Source organism: Gossypium hirsutum, chromosome A08 (genome assembly GCF_007990345.1).
Source record: "Gossypium hirsutum isolate 1008001.06 chromosome A08, Gossypium_hirsutum_v2.1, whole genome shotgun sequence".
NCBI classification, from domain to species: domain Eukaryota; kingdom Viridiplantae; phylum Streptophyta; class Magnoliopsida; order Malvales; family Malvaceae; genus Gossypium; species Gossypium hirsutum.
Genome location: NC_053431.1, coordinates 116,989,494 through 117,009,378, shown reverse-complemented (window position 1 = coordinate 117,009,378; position 19,885 = coordinate 116,989,494). Strand labels below are relative to the sequence as shown.

The 19,885-nt window shown below is 35.9% G+C and overlaps 1 protein-coding gene and 1 long non-coding RNA gene across 2 annotated transcripts; one reads left to right on the top strand and one right to left on the bottom strand.

Moving 5' to 3' along the window:
* Positions 1-1,892: 1,892 nt before the first annotated feature.
* On the bottom strand, positions 1,893-5,269 carry LOC107926939 (uncharacterized). Its single transcript, XM_041076007.1, has 4 exons — positions 4,784-5,269; positions 3,650-4,696; positions 2,583-2,707; positions 1,893-1,944 (listed from the first exon to the last, which is right to left on the bottom strand). The coding sequence occupies exons 1-4, from the start codon at positions 5,267-5,269 to the stop codon at positions 1,893-1,895; spliced, it is 1,710 nt and encodes a 569-aa protein (XP_040931941.1).
* Positions 5,270-17,459: 12,190 nt separating this feature from the next.
* LOC107926951 (uncharacterized) lies at positions 17,460-18,386 on the top strand. The gene is made up of 2 exons (XR_001692348.2): positions 17,460-17,643; positions 17,990-18,386. It is a non-coding gene; the product is annotated as an uncharacterized lncRNA (long non-coding RNA).
* The last annotated feature ends 1,499 nt before the right edge of the window (positions 18,387-19,885 follow it).

The window sequence follows — 19,885 nt, the reverse complement described above, 5'->3', positions numbered from 1 at the left end:
CTGACTTAGTAACATTCGCATTAGAAGCAGCCTCTACCCATTTTGTGAAGTAGTCAATTACTACAAAGAGAAACCGATGTCTATTCGAAGCTCTCGGTGATATTGGTCCAATAACATCCATGCCCCACATAGAAAAGGGCCATGAAGAAGTCATAACATGCAAAGGTGAAGGTGGTACATGAATTTTATCCCCATAAATCTGGCACTTATGGCATTTCTTGGTGTAACTGATGTAATCCCCTTCCATAGTGGCCCAATAATAGCCAAACCTCATGATTTGCCTTGCCATCGTGAACCCATTTGCATGCGTCCCGCATACACCTTCGTAAACTTCTTCTAGAATTAACTTAGCTTCCACAGCATCGACACATCTCAAAAGTACTTGGTCTTTTCGTCTTTTGTACAGGATATCTCTGTCTAAAACATAGTTGCAAGCTAGCCTTCTCAAGGTTCGTTTGTCATTTTCACTGCCCTGTTTACGATCTCTCACGTATCGCAATATATCTTGATACCAGGGGTTATTGTCATTTCCCTCCCTCTCAATGTTACAACAATGAGCTGGAGCCTCGTAAACACTCATTTGAATTAGCTTCATTTCTTCTTCTTTATTTGCCTTGATCATTGAGGCCAAGGTTGCTAAAGCATCTGTCATCTGATTTTTGTCTCGTAGGAGATAATTAAAGGTGATGCTATCAAATTCCTCAAGTAACCCCAAAACTACCTTTCGATAACTAATCAATTTAGGGTCCCTTGTCTCCCATTCACCTTTAAGCTGATAAACAACCAACGCCGAATCCCCATATACTTCTAGAGTTTTTATACCTCGCTCTATAGCTGCTTGAAGTCCCATGATGCATGCTTCATATTTAGCCATATTATTTGTACAATCAAAGTCCAACTTGCACATAAAAGGATAATGATCACCATTCGGAGATACCAAGACTGCCCCAATTCCATTTCCGACTACATTAGAAGCCCCATGAAAATTGAGCCTCCAAGAAGAATTTTTAGTCATTGCTATACACATCAACTCCTCATTTGGAAAATCGAAGCTTAATGGCTCATAATCCTCTAGAGCCCTACTAGCCAAGAAGTCCGCTACCGCACTTCCTTTTATAGCCTTCTGACTTATGTAGACTATATCAAACTCTGAGAGTAAAATTTTCCATCTCGCCATTCTCCCATTTAGAGCTGTTGACTCCATCATGTATTTCAACGGATCAAGTTTTGAGATGAGCCAAGTGGTATGGTATAGCATGTACTGTCTTAATCTCCGAATTGTAGAAATCAGCGCACAACACAACTTTTCGATTGGTGAATATCTCATCTCACAGTTAGTGAACTTCTTACTGAGATAATAAATTGCCTTCTTCTTTTTCCCTGACTCATCATGCTGGCCAAGCGCACATCCCATAGAATCACTGAACACTGATAAGTACAGTATTAATGGTTTATCTGGGCTGGGTGGAGACAATACCGGAGCATTCAACAAATACTGCTTGACCTTTTCAAAAGCATTCTGGCATTCCCCATCCCAAATTCCTTGATTGTGCTTTCTGAGGAGGCGAAAGATAGGATCACATTTCTCGGTTAGTTGTGAAATGAACCGAGCAATGTAATTCAACCTTCCTAGGAATCCTCAAACTTCTTTTTGAGTACGTGGTGGAGGTAATTCTCGTATGGCTCTGACCTTGTCTAAGTCGACTTCAATTCCTTTTTCACTTACTACGAAGCCTAACAACTTTCCGGATCTGGCTCCAAAGGTACACTTTGCTGGATTGAGCTTCAATTGAAATTTTCTCAACCTTACAAACAATCTTCTCAAGACCTCAATATGCTCTTTTTCCATACGGGACTTGGCAATCATATCATCGACGTATACCTCAATATCCTTATGCATCATGTCGTGGAACAAGTTCACCATGGCCCTTTGGTACATTGCCCCTGCATTTTTTAGTCCAAATGGCATTACTTTATAGCAAAATGTGCCCTTCAAAGTTATAAAGGTGGTTTTATCAATGTCCTCTGGATGCATCTTTATCTGGTTGAATCCTGAGAAACCATCCATAAAGGAGAACAATGAATATCCCGCTGTGTTATCTACTAAAGTGTCAATGTGGGGTAAAGGAAAATTATCTTTTGGGCTTGCTTTGTTCAAGTCTCTGTAATCAACACACATTCGTACTTTTCCATCCTTCTTGGGGACTGGCACAATGTTAGCTACCCATTCGGAGTACTTCACTTCTTGCAAGAATCCTGCATTAAACTGTTTCTTGACTTCATCCTTTATCTTCAAAATGATATCTGGCCTCATTCTTCGCAACTTCTATTGGACTGGCTTACAATCTTGTTTTATCAGAAGACGATGTACCACAATGTCAGTACTCAATCCAGGCATATCCTGATATTACCAGGCGAAGATATCCTTGAACTCTCGAAGCAACTCAATCAGACCATGCCTTGTGTCCACGCCAATTAGAGTTCCGATTTTCAACTCCTTCCCTTCCTCTAGGGCTATATTCTCTATTGCCTCTTTCTCATGTGGCATGATTTGTTTCTCCTCCTGCTTAACCATTATTAACAGATCGAGAGATACGTCACAATCCTGAACATTTTCAAAATCCTGAGGTTCCTCTAAACACATGTCTTGCTCGCCAGAGAAATTAGGAGCTGTAGTATCAGCGCTCATATCATTGAATCTAGGGACCTGTGGGGGTATGAAAGAATATAAAAAGAATGAATGAATCAAAGAATGATTGTTTATGAATAAAAGAATAAGAATTGCTAGAATTTGAAGGAATATTGGTCGATAAAAATAGAACGATACTCGTTTAAATTGATAAAAAGTTATGTTTTATTTAAATAATTATAGATGAACATAAGCCTATTTCACGAATATAATCTTACTACTCCTAGGCCCTAGAGTAACAGACATGTTTTGAGAATTACTCTGAAAAATTCCTAAAGACTACAGGAAGGTCTTCCGCAGTCCAATTATTCAGAGAGCTCCCCGGTTCGTAAGGGCGAATGCCCTCGAGGCTTCCTTGCTCCGATCCTTCATTGTGCATAGTATTAACTTGATGACTTTCCTTTATCAGCAGTCCTCTTGATTTGAAGGATTTGGATATAGGTGGGAATGTCATCGGTTCCCACTCCACTTCTCTTCCATTCAAATGCGCTTTCTTCTCGCTTGGCGCTTCTCTATTTCCTGCCTCTTGTGCTTGTGGTCTGGCTTGAAGCCCAAGCCAAAGTGGTCCTTCTTCTCAATTAGTTTTGGGATTTGAACCCCTCCTTACAACTGTCTTCCTAGCCCTTTTCCCGGTAATGCTCCTTTCCCCATCATCATTTGTAAGGCCATCCTTGTAGCTTCAGACATTTTGGGTACCGGCACTTTGCTTCCTTCCAAAATGAAGGTGGCATTAATGACCTCTAAAGAGCAGAAAGAACATTCAATAGCCTCTTAATTTGCCTCAATATAAGGGGCCTTGCTGGTAACTGCCGCTATGATGTCCTTTTCCGCATTGATGGTTATTAAGCGACCATCTGTCACTAACTTTAATTTTTGGTGCAATGAAGAGGGCACCGCTCCTGCCGAGTGTATCCATGGTCTCCCCAATAAACAATTGTAGGAGGGCTTGATATCCATTACTAGGAAATCAACTTCATACGTATTCGGCCCAATCTCCAGAGGGATGTCAATTCGTCCCATTACTTTTCTTTCAGTTCCATCAAAGGCTCTTACCACATTATGACACGTTTTCACATGCAAACTGTCAATGGGCAATCTGTTCAGGGTGGATAGCGGCAGGACGTTCAAAGCAGACCCATTATCCACGAGTACACTTGGAAGTGTGTATCCTTTGCACCGAATAGTGATGTGTAGGGCTTTGGTTGACCCTATGTCCCCAGGTGGAATTTCATCATCATTAAAATAAATGAAATTGTCAGCACTAATGTTGTTTACTAACCGGCCTAGCTTGTTAACGGATATGTCATGGGTAACATATGTTTCGTTAAGCACCTTTAACAACGCATCTCGATGCACCTCAGAATTCAAGAGTAGGGCTAACACTGATATACGCGCTGGCTGCTTGCGCAACTGCTTGACCATGCTATACTCGCTATGTTTCAGGAATTTTAGAAACTCCTTAGCCTCTTCCTCCTTTACCGGCTCATTGATGAGTACTTCAGTGTCCTTCTCCCTTTTAGCCTCGACATCTTTCGTCTTTGTGGGCTCTACTATGATATTCCCCCCGTCATAACGTTTCCCACTTCGTGTATGAGAACCTTTATTTTGCATGCCCCTGGATGCGCTAGCTATACTCTCCCCCTCAGGTATTGTTATATTGCAGTCATAGCTCCATGGCACCCTCCTATCATCCTTATAAGGGAAATGATTGGGTTTACGGATGACTATTTTGGGCCTAGTTTGCGACCCCTCCTCATTATTCCCTGGCAAGGAAATAATAATTCTCGGTTGGTTGGTTCTTTGTCGTTCATTCTCCAGCACACATATTTGTCTTTCATAAGAACCACCTTCAGAAACCTGCAACTCTTTGTTAACTATAAGGTCTTGTACCATCACCTTGAACTTTTCACAATTTTGGATCATATGACCCACTTCCCCATGGAACTCACAATGGTTCTCTATTCCTTTTCCTCCTTTTCTAGAGGTCAGTATACCTCTCTTCACCATCTCCTCCCATATTACCTTCATAGGTGTCTTCACCTCAGCAATGTCTTTTTTTATTTTTCTTTTCTTTGTTTCATCAATGGCATTCACTCTTTGATTGCCATGATCCAGTAATGGATTTTCGGCCTTAGGGGTACTGTCAAATTTCACAACCCCCATCTTGATAAGCCTCTCCACGGCCTTCTTAAATCCTGTGCAGGTTTCGATCGAATGCCCCGGTATTCCCGCATGATATTCGCACTTAGCATTTGCATCATACCATCTGGGGTACGATGGCTGTAGTGGTTTCATGTTAAATGGAGCAATGGCATGTGCATCATACAAGCTTTGATAAAGCTCACGATACGTCACAGGGATAGGCGTAAATTGCATTCTTTCCGAATTCTGTCTTATGCCCGATTCCCGTCTTTTGGTATTTTGTTGTTCGACCATAGCTACTTTGGGTTGACCAACTGTGATTTCCCTCGAGTTGAGACTATTCACCTTATTGTCCTTTCTCCTTGGGGCCGATCTTTTAGCCACTTCCCCCTCGATTTTACCGCCTCTCACGGCATTCTCAATCATCTCACCCGCCATAATTATATCCGCGAAACTTTTTATGGTACTTCCAATCATATGTGTGATGAATGGCGCCTTCAAAGTATTAATAAATAACATGGTGGTTTCCTTTTCTAACAATGGTGGTTGTACTTGCATTGCCACCTTCCTCCATCGTTGTGCATATTGCTTAAAACTTTCATTAGGTTTTTTCTCCATGTTTTGAAGTGTGATCCTATCTGGCATCATATCAGTCACATGATTATACTGTTAATGAAAGCCTGTGCAAGATCTCTCCATGAATCGATTCTTGCACGGTTCAACTGATTGTACCACCTAGCCGCTGCTCCCACTAGGCTGTCTTGAAAACAATGGATCAATAGTTGATCGTTGTTCACATAACCAGTCATTCTTCTACAAAACATTGTTATGTGTGCCTCTGGGCAAGTAGTCCCATTGTACTTTTCAAACTCTAGCATCTTAAATTTATGAGGAAGCACCAAATCTGGAACCAAACTTAAGTCTTTGGCATCAATCCCATGATGATTGCCAGCACCTACTAAAACCCTAAACTTCTCCTCTAACCACCTACAACGATCTTCCAATTGTTTTGAGGATTCAGTGGCCATTCTTTCCTTCTCCATTAAATCCAGATCAGGAGTAATAGGGTTGATCGAGCTATCACCCAAATTATTTCCCAACCCAAATGGGAAATTTATGGGGATTCTAGCATCCACTGGCCCATATTGAGGCCTTAGTGTGACAGATAGCCTTCTAGGAGGTACCTCGGTTTGTAGGGGCACATGAGGCGGAGTAAAACCCGGAGGAGGACCTTCATTATCCTCTTCAGTGATCGCCATGGGAGCTTTTCCTTTATCAGTGGCTCTTAGCAGCTGAGCCATTTCAACCATCATGTTTCTCTGAGCCTCTAGCATCTGCTCCTTTATTTCATTCTGAATTTTGGCCAACTGCTTTTGCATTTGATCTTGCATATCTTTTTGTAATTCCTCAAACCTTTGATCCATGTTCTTAGTTTTAGTACGAGTGCCGTAAGGATGTGTGATTTCCATATTTTCTTTTCTACCTCTCTCTTTTCTACCTCTCTGGAAAGTAAACTTTAACTAATCAAGGTCTTTCTATAACTTTGAATGCAAATGATGTGATGAAATGTTATGACATGCAAATGCATGAATGCAAAAAGAATATCGATTCTGGTTCAACTTCATTTAGAAAATTTTATTTAGAAAAAGAATATCTTTACATATAAGAGGATTACAAATACGATTTCGCCCTAAGGCCCAAAGCTTTAACTCTATCTAATAAGAGGGCTAACTTTCGTCCTACATCCGACGATGATGAATACATCAGACTCAATACGTCAGCTCGAATTGCCAAGTTTTGCACATACTCAGCAACCTCTCGAATCTGAGCTATGGCTTCACCAATGACATGATCCCTTTTTCTGACCTGTTCTTTAGCTTGATGTAGCTCTCCCCTCAGATAATCCTGTTGCGCCTTGAGCTGCTCAACCCGGAGTTCACCGTCATGCAATGCCACCTCCAAATCTTCAACCTTGCTTCTTAGCTCCTTTAACTCGACCGTAGAATTATGGTTTTGGTGCCAACGCAGGGATTTTCCAAGTTCCATTACCTTGGTCTTCAATCATTTATTCTCTTCCTCTAATGCCAAATTCTGCCATCGCATTTCTCGAAATTTCCTCTCCCAGTACTCGGCTCTATCCTTTTCTTCTTGAACCTCCTTCTGCCACTGATTCGAAGATCCTCCTACTCTCGCCCTTCTCAAGGTTACTTGTGCCCTTTTGTAATGCTCCCTTAGATCATCTCGATCTTTCTCAATCTTCCTTTTTTCTTTCCTCTCTTTCTTGACTTCCATCTTTTGAACATCAACGTCCAAACTCAAGTACATCTTTTCTTCTTCGAGCTTTGCTATCCTTCTCTCAAACTCCAAGCTTTGTCTATCGAACTCCTGTTTCATAATTTTTAACTTTGAGGGCATTACTTGCAAATACTCCTTCCATACTTGGCTTAGGGATATTATCATTAACTCTTCTACCTCTCCATTCTATGTATTCCGATATCGTAGTGGGGTGAATAGCTTTTCCTCTCAATCGATAAGTCTTCTTCTAAGCAACTAGAAACTTCACTAACCCTCCTCTTATAATCGGCTCCTCTATATACAAACTCACTTTGAGCCAACCCCTGAGTCGCTGGTATGAACTGTCTCAATCCATGCTGCCTCAGTACGAGCAAAGGGGCATAGCCAATGGCACCCCAAATCCCCAATAAGGGTACCCAATCAAAACTACCGCATCGGTAAAGAACCTCACCAGGCATCATCCACGGAGCCCTCCACTCGACATCTATCGACTGAAGGTTCTGAAGTAACGCTGTCCAATTCTCTTCTGGAACATCAACTCTCCTGGTTGAAGCTACTATATCTTTCAACGGTGAATAATCCTGAAAGTAAACCCGACAAACCACCCTATCTATCAACCAGAAATGACTATAAAACCAAGCCAAAAGCAACTGAGCACACCTTATAAACCTGCCAGCACCAGCCCTCCTACATGCACCTAAAGACCTAAATGTTTCCGCCAAAATTGCAGGGACAGAAGTGACCTTTTTACTGAGTCGATGAAAAAGATCCGTGGTTGCCTCATCCACATATCCCAAAGCCCTAGGGAAGACCATCAATCCATATAAACTTAGGGCAAAAACATCTATCTTCTTTGTCTCATCAGGGTGTGTCAAAATCAAATCTTTCAAAGCATCCCACGAAATGCACTTGCAATCACCCTTTTCTTTAATTCGGGCCGTGGCCCACTGCTCGCTCATCCCTGTAATAATCATCAATTTCTTCCAAAAGGTAGGGACACAAGGAGCTCGAGAATAGATCCTATCATTCTGAAACCGGGGACAACGAAGTAAAGCAGTGTACTCTTCCACAGTAGGTACCATGTCTACTTCCCCAAAAGTGAAGCAACTGTAGGCCGGGTTCCAAAACTAAGCAAGGGCTCTGAATAAGTGCTCGTCTATCTGAACATCAAGCAAGTAAGGTAAGTCTCCATTGTTACCGTAGAATAATTGCTTAGTCTCTTTGCCCCACTGATCCCAAATTTCCTTGAGCTCTTGGAGATTATTCTGTGTGACACTTATACGAGTATAATCTGGCAGCTCCGACACATATCCTATAGCTATACTGTCTTCCTTTTCTAGTTGAGTTTGCTCGGACCATATGTGGACGTTAACGTTGCCTTCCACTTTATCAAGAAGTCCGTTCTCCATAATAAAACTTCCTAATTTAGAAACTGACCATGAACCGATATCTTTGTAAATGCAAAATGACATGCAAGCAAAAGAAAAGAGATAGTCAGTATCACATAATATCAATAAATTTCAACGATAACTTATAAGGGTAATGTCTAAGCTGGGCTTATACGGTCCTTTGACATGGGGTTGGTTCTAAAGTTTGAGGTACCCGAACCAGCAGATTCCTCGATCATCACCCATTATAGGCTCATTTGAATCGAGTTCAGTTCAGGGGAATACATTTCCCCATGGCTACATGGAGATAAAAATCTCACGAAACCATAGGTACGGATGTATCCCGAAAGTGATCCACTATCCTGCATGGAGGCGAAAACCTCACGAAGGCGTAGCTTCTCACTCCCACTTAAGGGTGTGACCACAACGGTCATGCCAAATGCAATTCGATCAAAATATAGCACGTAATAATACAAACACATGTAATGCAAAGAGGATTAAATTTTAAAATTTTTAATTTCCGACATTAAGACAAGAGATAATCAATTACATGGCCTGACTCTCTTATTACATCCCCAGTGGAGTCGCCAAGCTGTCGAAACCATTTTCAAATCGAGTTTTGGAAAATGGGAATCGATTTTAAAAAATGAAAACGGGAGTCGCCACCAATCTTTTTAGGTGTGATTGGATCACCTTTAAAACATTTTGTTTTAAAATCATTAGTTTTGGTCCACGAAATAAAAGAACGGGTTCGGGAGTCGGTTACGTACGAGGAAGGATTAGCACCGTCGTAACGCCCAAAAATTGGTACCTAATTGATTATCAAATGTCTTTAATGTCGAAAGAAAAAAAAATTTAAGATGTAGTCCTCTTTAAAATATTTTAACTTTGAAAATTGGGATTCACTAGCGTCAAAGTATTGACATTAAGTTATCCCTTTTTGAAATTCCTATCTCGAAACAGCAAAACGCTATATCTAATAAGTTAGGACATATTGCTTTGAAATTCCAAGATAGCGGCTTGCATTTAGAAAACCTCTAAAAAAACTTAGAAGGGTACTTAATTATTCGAATTCAACGAGAAAAGTGGCAACCCAATAAGTTAGGGCACTGCTTTCTCGAAATTTCCAAACACCAAGCATTGCCTTATTTGCAAAAAATCTTATTTCGAGGTAACAAATAAATGAATAAACGAATAAAAGATAATAACAAATAAGCTAGGAAATATTCGAGATTAAAAAAAACTAGTAATAAATAAACAATCATTATGTAAGACTAAAGAATGATAGTATAGTGAAGATAATAATAATATTAATAGTAATAATACAAATAAAAATTTTGGAATGATGTGTGAAATTATATATATGTATGTGAATATATAGATAAGTAAACAATATATAGTGAGTGAAGAGTAAAAGGTAAAACAAGTGTATTTAAAGAGTAATGGGTAAAAATATAATAATAGTGTAATAGTAGTAATAACGTAATAGTATTAGAAATATACGATATTTAATATTGAAGGTAAATACATAATATATACATATTAGAAATAATCATAATATTAGAAACAACTATTAATAATACTACATAAATAGATATATAGTAGTAGCATATACATGATATAGTTAAAATATATATAAAGTAAGATAATATGGGAAATAGAAAAAATATATAAACGATATAATATTAGGGCATATGCAAAACAATAGAAATACAATATCAAAAGATATATATATAATGTATACATAATATAATATTAAAATATTTACATGGTATATACATAATAATGTAAAAAGTAAATTGTTAGTAATATTATAAATATATACATATAGTAGTAATAATAATATAAATGTATTTCATATAAACAGGTATGCACGTGAAAAAAAAGAAAAGAGAAAAATAATAATTACAAAAGTATGAAATCAAATAATATGTAGAAACATGTTTATTCTAAAAAGAATAACTGAAACTTAATTGAGAGAAGAAACAAAATCCAAGAGATAACTTACAAGTAAAACAAATTATTGAAACAGAACTTTGGGCTAAAATTAATTGAGTATAAATGTCCGAGATCTAAAATTAAAAATGCCCCAAATCTTAAAATACCGCGCAAAAGGGGCAAATTGAAATAGCACACAGACTGCAGGGCCAATTTAAAATAATATAAAACTTAAATATGGCCCGATTGAAGGCTAACACAAAAGAGGGGACCAATTGCGCAAATTACCCAATTAAAGGTAACATGCATGGTTCCAAGCAAAAAAGTTGATTCCACTCCCCCTATGCTACTTTGTTTTATTATTAATTAAAACTACTCCCCCATACTATTTTGTTTTATTATTAATTAAAACTATTCCCCATACTATTTTGTTTTCATTATTAATTAAAACCATTCCCCCATACTATTTTGTTTTATTATTAATTAAAACCATACTTTATTTTCTCTTTTTTTATCATAAAAAATTCCTTTCTTTTTAAGAAAAAAACAACAAAAAAGAGTTAAAACACCACCTTACCATCCTACATTCATTTTTCAAAATAAAGAGAAGGCTCTCAATTCTCTCAACCCTTCCCCTCCTCCGGTCATCGGACCGGCCATCAACCGTCACGCCGGTCACCGGCCACCGACGGCGGCGCCGCAGTCCACGGGGGGCGAAAAATCTTCCGAGCCCCTTTTTCGCTTCTCTTCTCGAGTAGAGCCCGGATTTGGGGTTAAAACAACCCAAAAACCTTCAAAAATTAATGAGAAACACCATAAAATTTAAGAATCCCATTCGGATTCCGGCCACCGATCCTTGGCGGTGGCTTCCTCGGTCGTCCACAATGTTGGAAAACCGAACACCGGTAAGTTCCTTCCCTCTTTTCCTTTTTTTTTATTTTTCAAGTTTTTTTTTGTGTTAAAATATTTTTAAAATAGATAAAATGAACGAATAGAAAGAAGATCAAAAATAAAAATAAGGACAAACACCTTTTGAACTTGTTTTCTCCTTTTGATTTCTCCCGAAAATCTCTGTAATACAACCCCCCTTAATACAATCTCTTCTCTCCAAAAATCAATCGATTCTTCCTCAAAATACCATCGATCCCCCCCTTTTACAATCGGTTCTAGTATGGCTTTTATAGCCATTTACAAACTTTATTATATATATTTGCTATCTTTTCTTCTTCTTGTATGGCAGGCAAACTGTGGTGGACGCATGTGCCACTTGGTAGTGGTGGAAGTGGGTGGTTGAGGCTTGCAGCTAGGGTTTCTAATTTCTGAAAATAGGTTGTGGGCTAGGGTTTCTAAGCTTTTGGGCTTCTTTTAGGTTTTAATTTTTGGGTTGTAATTGGGTTGGTAACTTTGTTTGTAAATGGACTTTTAATGGGCATTTTGATTTTTTTTCTTTATTTTTTTTTCAAAATTTGGTTTATTTATTTTAAGGCCCGGGCAAAATATGGGTTCTACAATGTTAATTAAAGAAAAGATAAAATTTGAGTGGAATGAAAGAGAAAAAATATTTCTCTTTACATTCTCAACTTTAGAACCAAAGAAAGGAGAAGGACAAACAACTTGGGTTTTTCTAATTTCAATTCCAAAATTGGTTAGTGCAATTTAGTCATTTTCTTGTAATTTTTATGTTTTTGAAATCCCGAAAGCTTAAACTAGTTGACCCATGTAGTATTTTTTGGAACTTTTAAAGATTTAGGAAGTTGAAATTGTTGGATTTTTGCAGTTTTAGGTTCTAATATGATAGGTTTTAAACTTGAAATTGAAAAAAGACTAAAATTGTAAAGTCAAATGATAGTTTTGTTTAATAGGGACTAAAATGCACAAATTTTGAAATTTGTGGTAGAAATGAAAAATATGAGGTCCAATAAGCACTATAGTGAAATCAACATGAAAAATTGATGTTAGACTTGAAAGTTAAGTTAGTCTTGGTTTTAAGGACTAAATCGAATAAAATGAAAAAGTTGCTTAAATTAGTAATTGAATGTGAAATTGTTTGTGTATTGATACTTTTTTATGTTTGTGTTAATCCATAGCTAACATCGACCAAGATTCCTCGAAAAAAAAAAGAAAAAGACAAAATTGTTTATGAATAGCTCGAAGTATACGATTTGTATTTCTGTAATCCTAACTACTTTGTAATTGTTGCAGAATGAATTGTTTGTGCATGGTAAGAACATGAGATGATATAATTTGTTATAATGAGTTGTATTGGATTGATTTGGATTAAATGATGTTCATGATGACTAAATTGAATATATGTGAAAAATGTGTATGTTTATATAAATGTGAAATTGAATACATATTGAGATGATTTATGCCGTAAGTGATTTTATGATGAAAATACCTGTGAGTTTATAATGAAATAAGTAATGAATACCCTATGAATTGTTCAGGCTTAGTCAGATATTGTTGGCATGCCATAGGATAGAAAGAGTTCAGAGTTAATTCAACTACGAGTTGATGAGGCACTTGATGCCAAATCACTTCGGTTATACAGATGAGACACTGGGTGTCAAACTTATTGATGAGCACTGGGCACAAACTATTTACTTCAGATTTATCCAATGAGACACTGGGTGTCAAACTAGTGTGTTGGTTGGATCTGTGTATTTGTCTGAGTCCGAGTCAAGTTAATAAGGAGACAAATGGTAAAAGTGGAATAATAATAATTGAAATTATGATGATCAAGTCCTCGAAATCATGATATTTAACAACATAAAGGAAATGTTGTATTTGATAATTGATATTGCAAATAGATATGAAATGGTAATATTATGATCTTATACTTATGAATTGAATTAGATTGTTGTTGATGAGATGAGAAATAGTTATTAGACATGATAATTGCATATCACTAATTATTTATTTGTGCATTTGAATGATTTATGTCATCTTATAATATTCGGATTATAGAAACACCATTGAGATATACTCAGCATACGGTTTTATTTTCTATGCGCAGGTTAGGTTCTATTTTGTTCAACCGTAAACATCAGCATCTAGCAATAATTTTGGACTCAAAGTGTTGGGGATGTTTTAATTTGGTCATGGCATGTACCTAAGGGAGTCATATGTTTTGCATCGAGTCCTCTAGGACAGATGGGGTTAGTAGACGGAGTGTGTAGATGATGTCCATTGGAAATTCAAGACATATCCTTTCTTGTTGATCTGTTGGTTATGCCATTTGGCGATTTTGATATTATTTTGGGTATGGATTGGCTAACTAAGCATGGAGTGATATTATATTGTCGTAAAAAGAAGTTTATTATTCATAGTGCTGATGGTAACATGATAGAAGTGAATAGTGTCAGAACGAGTGGTTCAACTTGTTTGAGCTAATAAACTCCTAAATTAAGGTTGTGAAGCTTTTCTGGACTATGTTATTAACTTGAATGCTGATGATAATCAGGTCAATAAGATTCAAATTGTTTGTGAATTTTCTGATATGTTTCTCGAGGAATTATCGAGATTCCCACCAAATTGGAAAGTTAAGTTTGCAACCGAAGTGTTCCCTGGTATGATTCCGATGTCAATTTCACTTTATCGTATGACACCGGTAGAGCTGAAGGAATTGAAAGTTCAGCTACAATATTTACTAAACCATGTTTTTATAAGCCCTAGTATATCGCCCTAAGGAGCCCCAGTATTGTTCATTAAAGAGAAAGATGGTTCAATACAACTTTGTACAAACTATTGACAATTGAATAAGCTAACGATTAAGAATCAATATCCATTACCTCGTATCAATGAACTATTCGATATGTTGAAAGAAGCTTCAGTATTTTCTAAGATCGATCTAAGATCGGATTATTATCAGTTGAAAGTAAAAGATAGCGACGTATCGAAAACAACTTTTTGTATGCATTATGGCCATTACAAAATTTTGGTGATGTAACACCCTAACCCGTATCTATCGTCGAAATAGGGTTACAAAACATTACCGGAGTTTACAGATCAAATAAAGAGACATTTCATATCATATAACATTCACGTCAGAAACCAATCGAAATCAAACATATAGTCCCTTATACGAGCCCTCGGGGCCTAAAATACGTGTTAGAAACAAGTCGGGACTAGATCGGGTACTCAAAGAATTTTTTTGAAAAACATTGAAATTTTTCAAAGCTATAGGGGTCATACGGCCGTATGGCCAAGCCTTGTGACTCACACGGCCAAGAGACACGCCCGTGTCTTAGGCCATGTGAACATTCAAAATAAGGACACACGGCCATGTCCCAGGCCATGTCCATGCCCGTGTAACTCTCTGACTCGGGTCACATGGCCAAGCCACATACCTGTGTCTAGGCCGTGTGAGCTTATTGACTTGCACCCTTAAGAAGATACAGGGGACACAAGGCTGGGTCACCTTGCCGTGTGTCACACATGCCTGTGTCTCTGCCCGTATAGATGAAAATAGGTCATTTTCTAAGCCACATTTCTCACCCAATTTGGTACCAACCTAAACTCAATACATTGCACATCAACAAGCCATAACAAGACATTCAAAACAAGCTAAAATCAAGTCTTAAACATGTATTATCACCACATACAACCAATATGCCCTTAGGCACTTCAAATGACAACTTAAAAACATGTCAACCAAGTATCCAAACTTACCTAAATAACCAAATACATGTACACATAATCCCAAATGGTACCAAATATACCATTCTAACAAACCTCAATATAATAAGGCCACATATATATACATCAAAATATACTAAACACAAGCCATTTATGTGCCTAATCTCAACAAAATGCTTATATGCTAACATAGGCCAAATTAACCTATACATGCCATTATAACCAAATTTAAATATCCAAAAGTACCAAAAGAGCTGATAGTGTGATATAGCTCCAACAAGCTTCCAAACCGAACAAGCTTCCAAATTACTATAAAACACGGTGTCGAGACCATTTTTAAATCGAGTTTTCGAAAATGGGAATCGACTTTAAAAACGAAAACATGAGTCGCCACCAATCTTTTTAGGTGCGATTGGATCACTTTAAAACCTTTTGTTTTAAAACCATTAGTTTTGGTCTACGAAATCAGAAAACGGGTTCGGGAGCCGATTACGTATGAGGAAGGGTTAGCACCCTCGTAACGCCCAAAAATTGGTACCTAATTGATTATCAAGTGTCTTTAATGTCGAAGATTCAAAAATTTTAAGATGCCATCCCTTTTAGAATATTTTGATTTTTTGTAAATTAGAGTTCACTCGTATCAAAGTATTGACACTAAGTTAGCTTTTTAGAAATCCCTATCTCGAAACAACAAAACGCTACATCCAACAAGTTAGGACATATTGCTTTGCAATTCCAAGACAGTTGCTCACGTTTTGCAAACATTTAAAAACTAAGAAGGGTACTTGATTATTCGAACTTAACGAGAAAAGTTGCAACCCAATAAGTTAGGGCACTACTTTCTCGAAATTTCCAAACACCAAGCATTGCCTTTATATTTTTTGAAAACTTTGGGGCCTTAAAATGATGCGTGGGGAATTGTATTGTATTATAAATCATGCATAGTAACATATTATTATAGTAAATAAATAATACATGCATTTAAACAAAATGATGGCAATAATATAAAGATCGTGCATTAGATACATTCAGACAAAGATAATATATACATAGCGAATATTAACAATATGCATACAAAGATATATATAGCATGTATTGAGAAATGAATAAACAAAACGTACAAACATACAAAGTAATAATTAGATAATGCATGATATACAACAAAGTAATACAACATCAATGTACATGAGCATAAAATGTAATATCAAATAATAAATATAAAATGACATTTAACACATGATATATGCAATATAAAATAAAATGAAATGAGCAATTGTTAACAAAATATACATGAAACACAAATAAAACATGATATTTAATAATAATTTTAAAATAGTATTTAATATACAATATACATATTAACAAAATATTTATAAAAGGGTAATAATTATATATAAAATATATTGGTTTAAAAGTATGTGAGAGAACTTATAAAGTAACACATAATATATAAAAAAATATAAAATAATACATGATAAATAATTAATAATTTAATATGAATACAATATGAGTTTTAAAAAAATAATTTAATTTACAAATTTTAAAATTATAAATAATATAATGAATAATATAAACATAAATAATATAATAGATAATATATGATATACATAACAAAAACAGTAAGTAATATAGAATAAAAATAAAAATATAATAAACGTTATACAATAAAATATAGTTTAAATATATAGGAAATAAGAAATATAATAGATATAATCTAAAATAATAAAAGTATATATGTAAAAACAATATATATAAATAGTTAATAAATATATAATACAAGTAAAAATAGAATAATTATAAAAAAAATAATGATGTAAAATAATAATAATTTGTGAAAAAAAACAATAGATAATAAATAATATTAATAAAATAATTTTTCAATATATAATATAAAAGTAGGGTAAAAAAACAAAAGCAAATTACAATATATGAAATATTTAAATATAAAATAAAATGAAAATAAATCTATTGGGCTAAATTTAAAATTCAGCAAAATTACTGGGCGAATTCAAAAGAAATAGAACTGAATTTAGGTCCTAATTAAAACGATCGCAAAACAAAAGGGACTCATTGGGAAAATTTCCCTATTCCCAAAACGACTGCGTTTTAAACTGGGACTTAAAGTAGCTACTTTAAGGATTAAATCACAATTGAGACAAAATATTAGGGTTAAATCATAAATAAAATAAAACTTAATTGTAAACACAAAAAGGTTGGAAGGATCAATTGGGTAATTAACCCAATCCTAAAAAACGCGCGGACCCTCCCCGGGTAATCGGGTCCACGAGCGGATCTTGGGGTTATGAAATGATGTCGCTTCGTTAAGGCTATATAAGCCAACTTCTCAGCCTTAAACTCATTTGAAACCCGACTTTTTAAAAAAAACCTAAAATTTTCTCTGAAAGAGAGAGAGAAAGGAGAGAAGCTCCGGGCTCTGGCCTCTGTAGGCCTCGCCCCGGTCGTAGGTTTCACGCGCCCACGCGCCGCCCTAAGGACCACTGCGCACGGTGTCTAGGGTTCGAAAAACCATTCCCTTCCTTCGCCAATCGTCAGGTAGCCTCCTTTTTCTTTTATTTTCTTTTATTATTTCTCAAATCAATGTATACAGGTCAGAAAACAAATAGAAGAAAAAGAAAAGAATAAAAAAATGATTTGATTACCGTAAGAAACGAAAAAAGAACTGCTTTTTTATTTCTTCTGCTCTAAATGGATACAACTGCTGGTAAAATCTTTTTTCTATATTTTTGTTTTCTTTTCGTGTCCCTATTTACAGATTTTGCGAAAGGCTTTATAGCCTCAGACTACTGCCTATTTTGGAAAGAAATCAGAAGATTTCTTTCCATTTCCTGCTCTAGTATATCTGCTACCTTTTGCTTTGATTTCTTTCCTTTTCTTGCAGATACCCCGAAGATCTCGGTGATGGAAGGTTGCTAGCGTTGATGGAGGCCTGAAGTCTAGTGCTGATAGAGATGAGAAATTACGGCGTGCTTGGTGGCGACGATCGGGCTGTTGAATTTGTGAGATGAAAGGTCACGTCGTTTGGAGTGCCCGAAACTTCTAGAAACTCCTTGCGGCGTTGTGTTATCAAGAAACCCTAGGGTTTCCTTGTCTGTTTTTACCGCTTTGGGCCTTTTGGGCCACTTTAGTCTAGGGTCTGTTATTTAGGCTTGGGTGTAACCTGGTTTGGTTTAAATTGGGCCACGGGTGTATTTTGGGCTGCTGGGGTTTAATTCTTTTGGACTCTGTATATGGACTTTTAATGGACTTTTAAAATAGATAAATACTTATTTATTTAACCCTTTTTTATTCTATCTTCAGTCCTGTCAAATTTGGGCTAATACACACGGAAAATAACACAGAGAAAGCATTTAAGCGTAGTAAGTTTGTATAATAGATAATTTATATTACCATTTAATTACATTTAAAGTAAGTAAACTAAAACATATCTCAACTCTGTTTGGCCAAAAGCCTAACACATAATCATCAACCTTGTTAGCCATATAATTCATATAAAATCGAGAATCATGCATGAGTTCAACCATTATTCAAATTTCATATACATCATCTATTCCATGTAATCATATATCATAAACAAACCATTTCCATGTAATTCATGTAAATACTTGTTCGTATCGAACTCATATAAACTCGTAACAGAGCTGTGCCTGTTGAACCATTTAGAATATTTTTGGATATGCGGGTAGTAAGGTGTACTCAATTGTATTCCGTCAATCCATGTACATGTATGCTCATACGAGCTATAAACGGAAGCTCATAAGAGCTAAAAATCGGTAACCCTAATGACATCTCATTTGTATCCTATCGATTCCTAAGGTTCAAACGGGGCTCGGTAATTGTTGAATATACAATTGGTATTCATTCATAACAATTATACAATTCACAAACCAATAATTCAATTTAAAACATATAAGTATACAATTTAATTACACGAACTTACCTCGATAAGTGTACGTAGATACGAAGGCAACTAATCTGATATTTTCTCTTTATCTCGATCTAACTCTGTATGAGGTCTGACAGGATCTATACGAATGAATTTAACTCATTTCAATATAATTCTCATTCAATTTAACCTAACTTGTAATTTTTTCAAAATTACCATTTTGTCTTATACTTGTAATTCCTTTGTAATTTAGTCCCTAGGCTCGAAAATGAATTTCATGCAATTTAATCCTTACCCAAGGCTAGCTAATTTTTATACATATTAATAGCAACACATATAATTCACAATTTCATAAATATTACCATAATATTATCACCTTTTTCAATTTAGCCACTAATTGATGATTTCACCAAAATTCTCTTTATAAAAGTTGTTTATCTAACAACAACCATTCATTTTCTATCATCAAACTTCAAAACTCAAGCATGTTCTTCAATAGCAAAACCATGATACTTTAACGGTTTTGCAAATTAATCCCCGAGCTAGATAGATTAAGCTACAACGATCCCGAAAACATAAAAATCATAAAAAACGGAACAAAAATACATACCTAATTGAGCAAAATAAGCTTGCCTAAATTTCAAACTTCCATAGCTAGGTTCTTTTTTTTTTTAAATTTTGGTGGAAGATGATGATAATGGATGATAATAGTTTGTTTTATTTAATTAATTATAACTTTAATCACTAATTTCCAAAATTAACCTTAATAATTCATTCAAATTTCAAAAATGACAACCCATGGCTAATTACTATATAAGGACCTCCAATTTAAAATTCTATAGCTATTTAATACCTTTAGCTATTGGAACTCAACTTTTGCACTTTACATAA

What these genes read in the sequence shown, in the direction of transcription:
- LOC107926939 (XM_041076007.1), bottom strand. Translation starts at nt 5,269, where the DNA reads ATGGCGGGTGAGATGATTGAGAATGCCGTGAGAGGCGGTAAAATCGAG. An exon ending in TGGATCATGGCAATCAAAGA is followed by an intron (nt 4,697 to 4,783) that starts GTGAATGCCATT and finishes ATATGGGAGGAG; the next exon opens with ATGGTGAAGAGAGGTATACT. An exon ending in TGTGACGTATCTCTCGATCT is followed by an intron (nt 1,945 to 2,582) that starts GTTAATAATGGT and finishes TAAAAAATGCAG; the next exon opens with GGGCAATGTACCAAAGGGCC.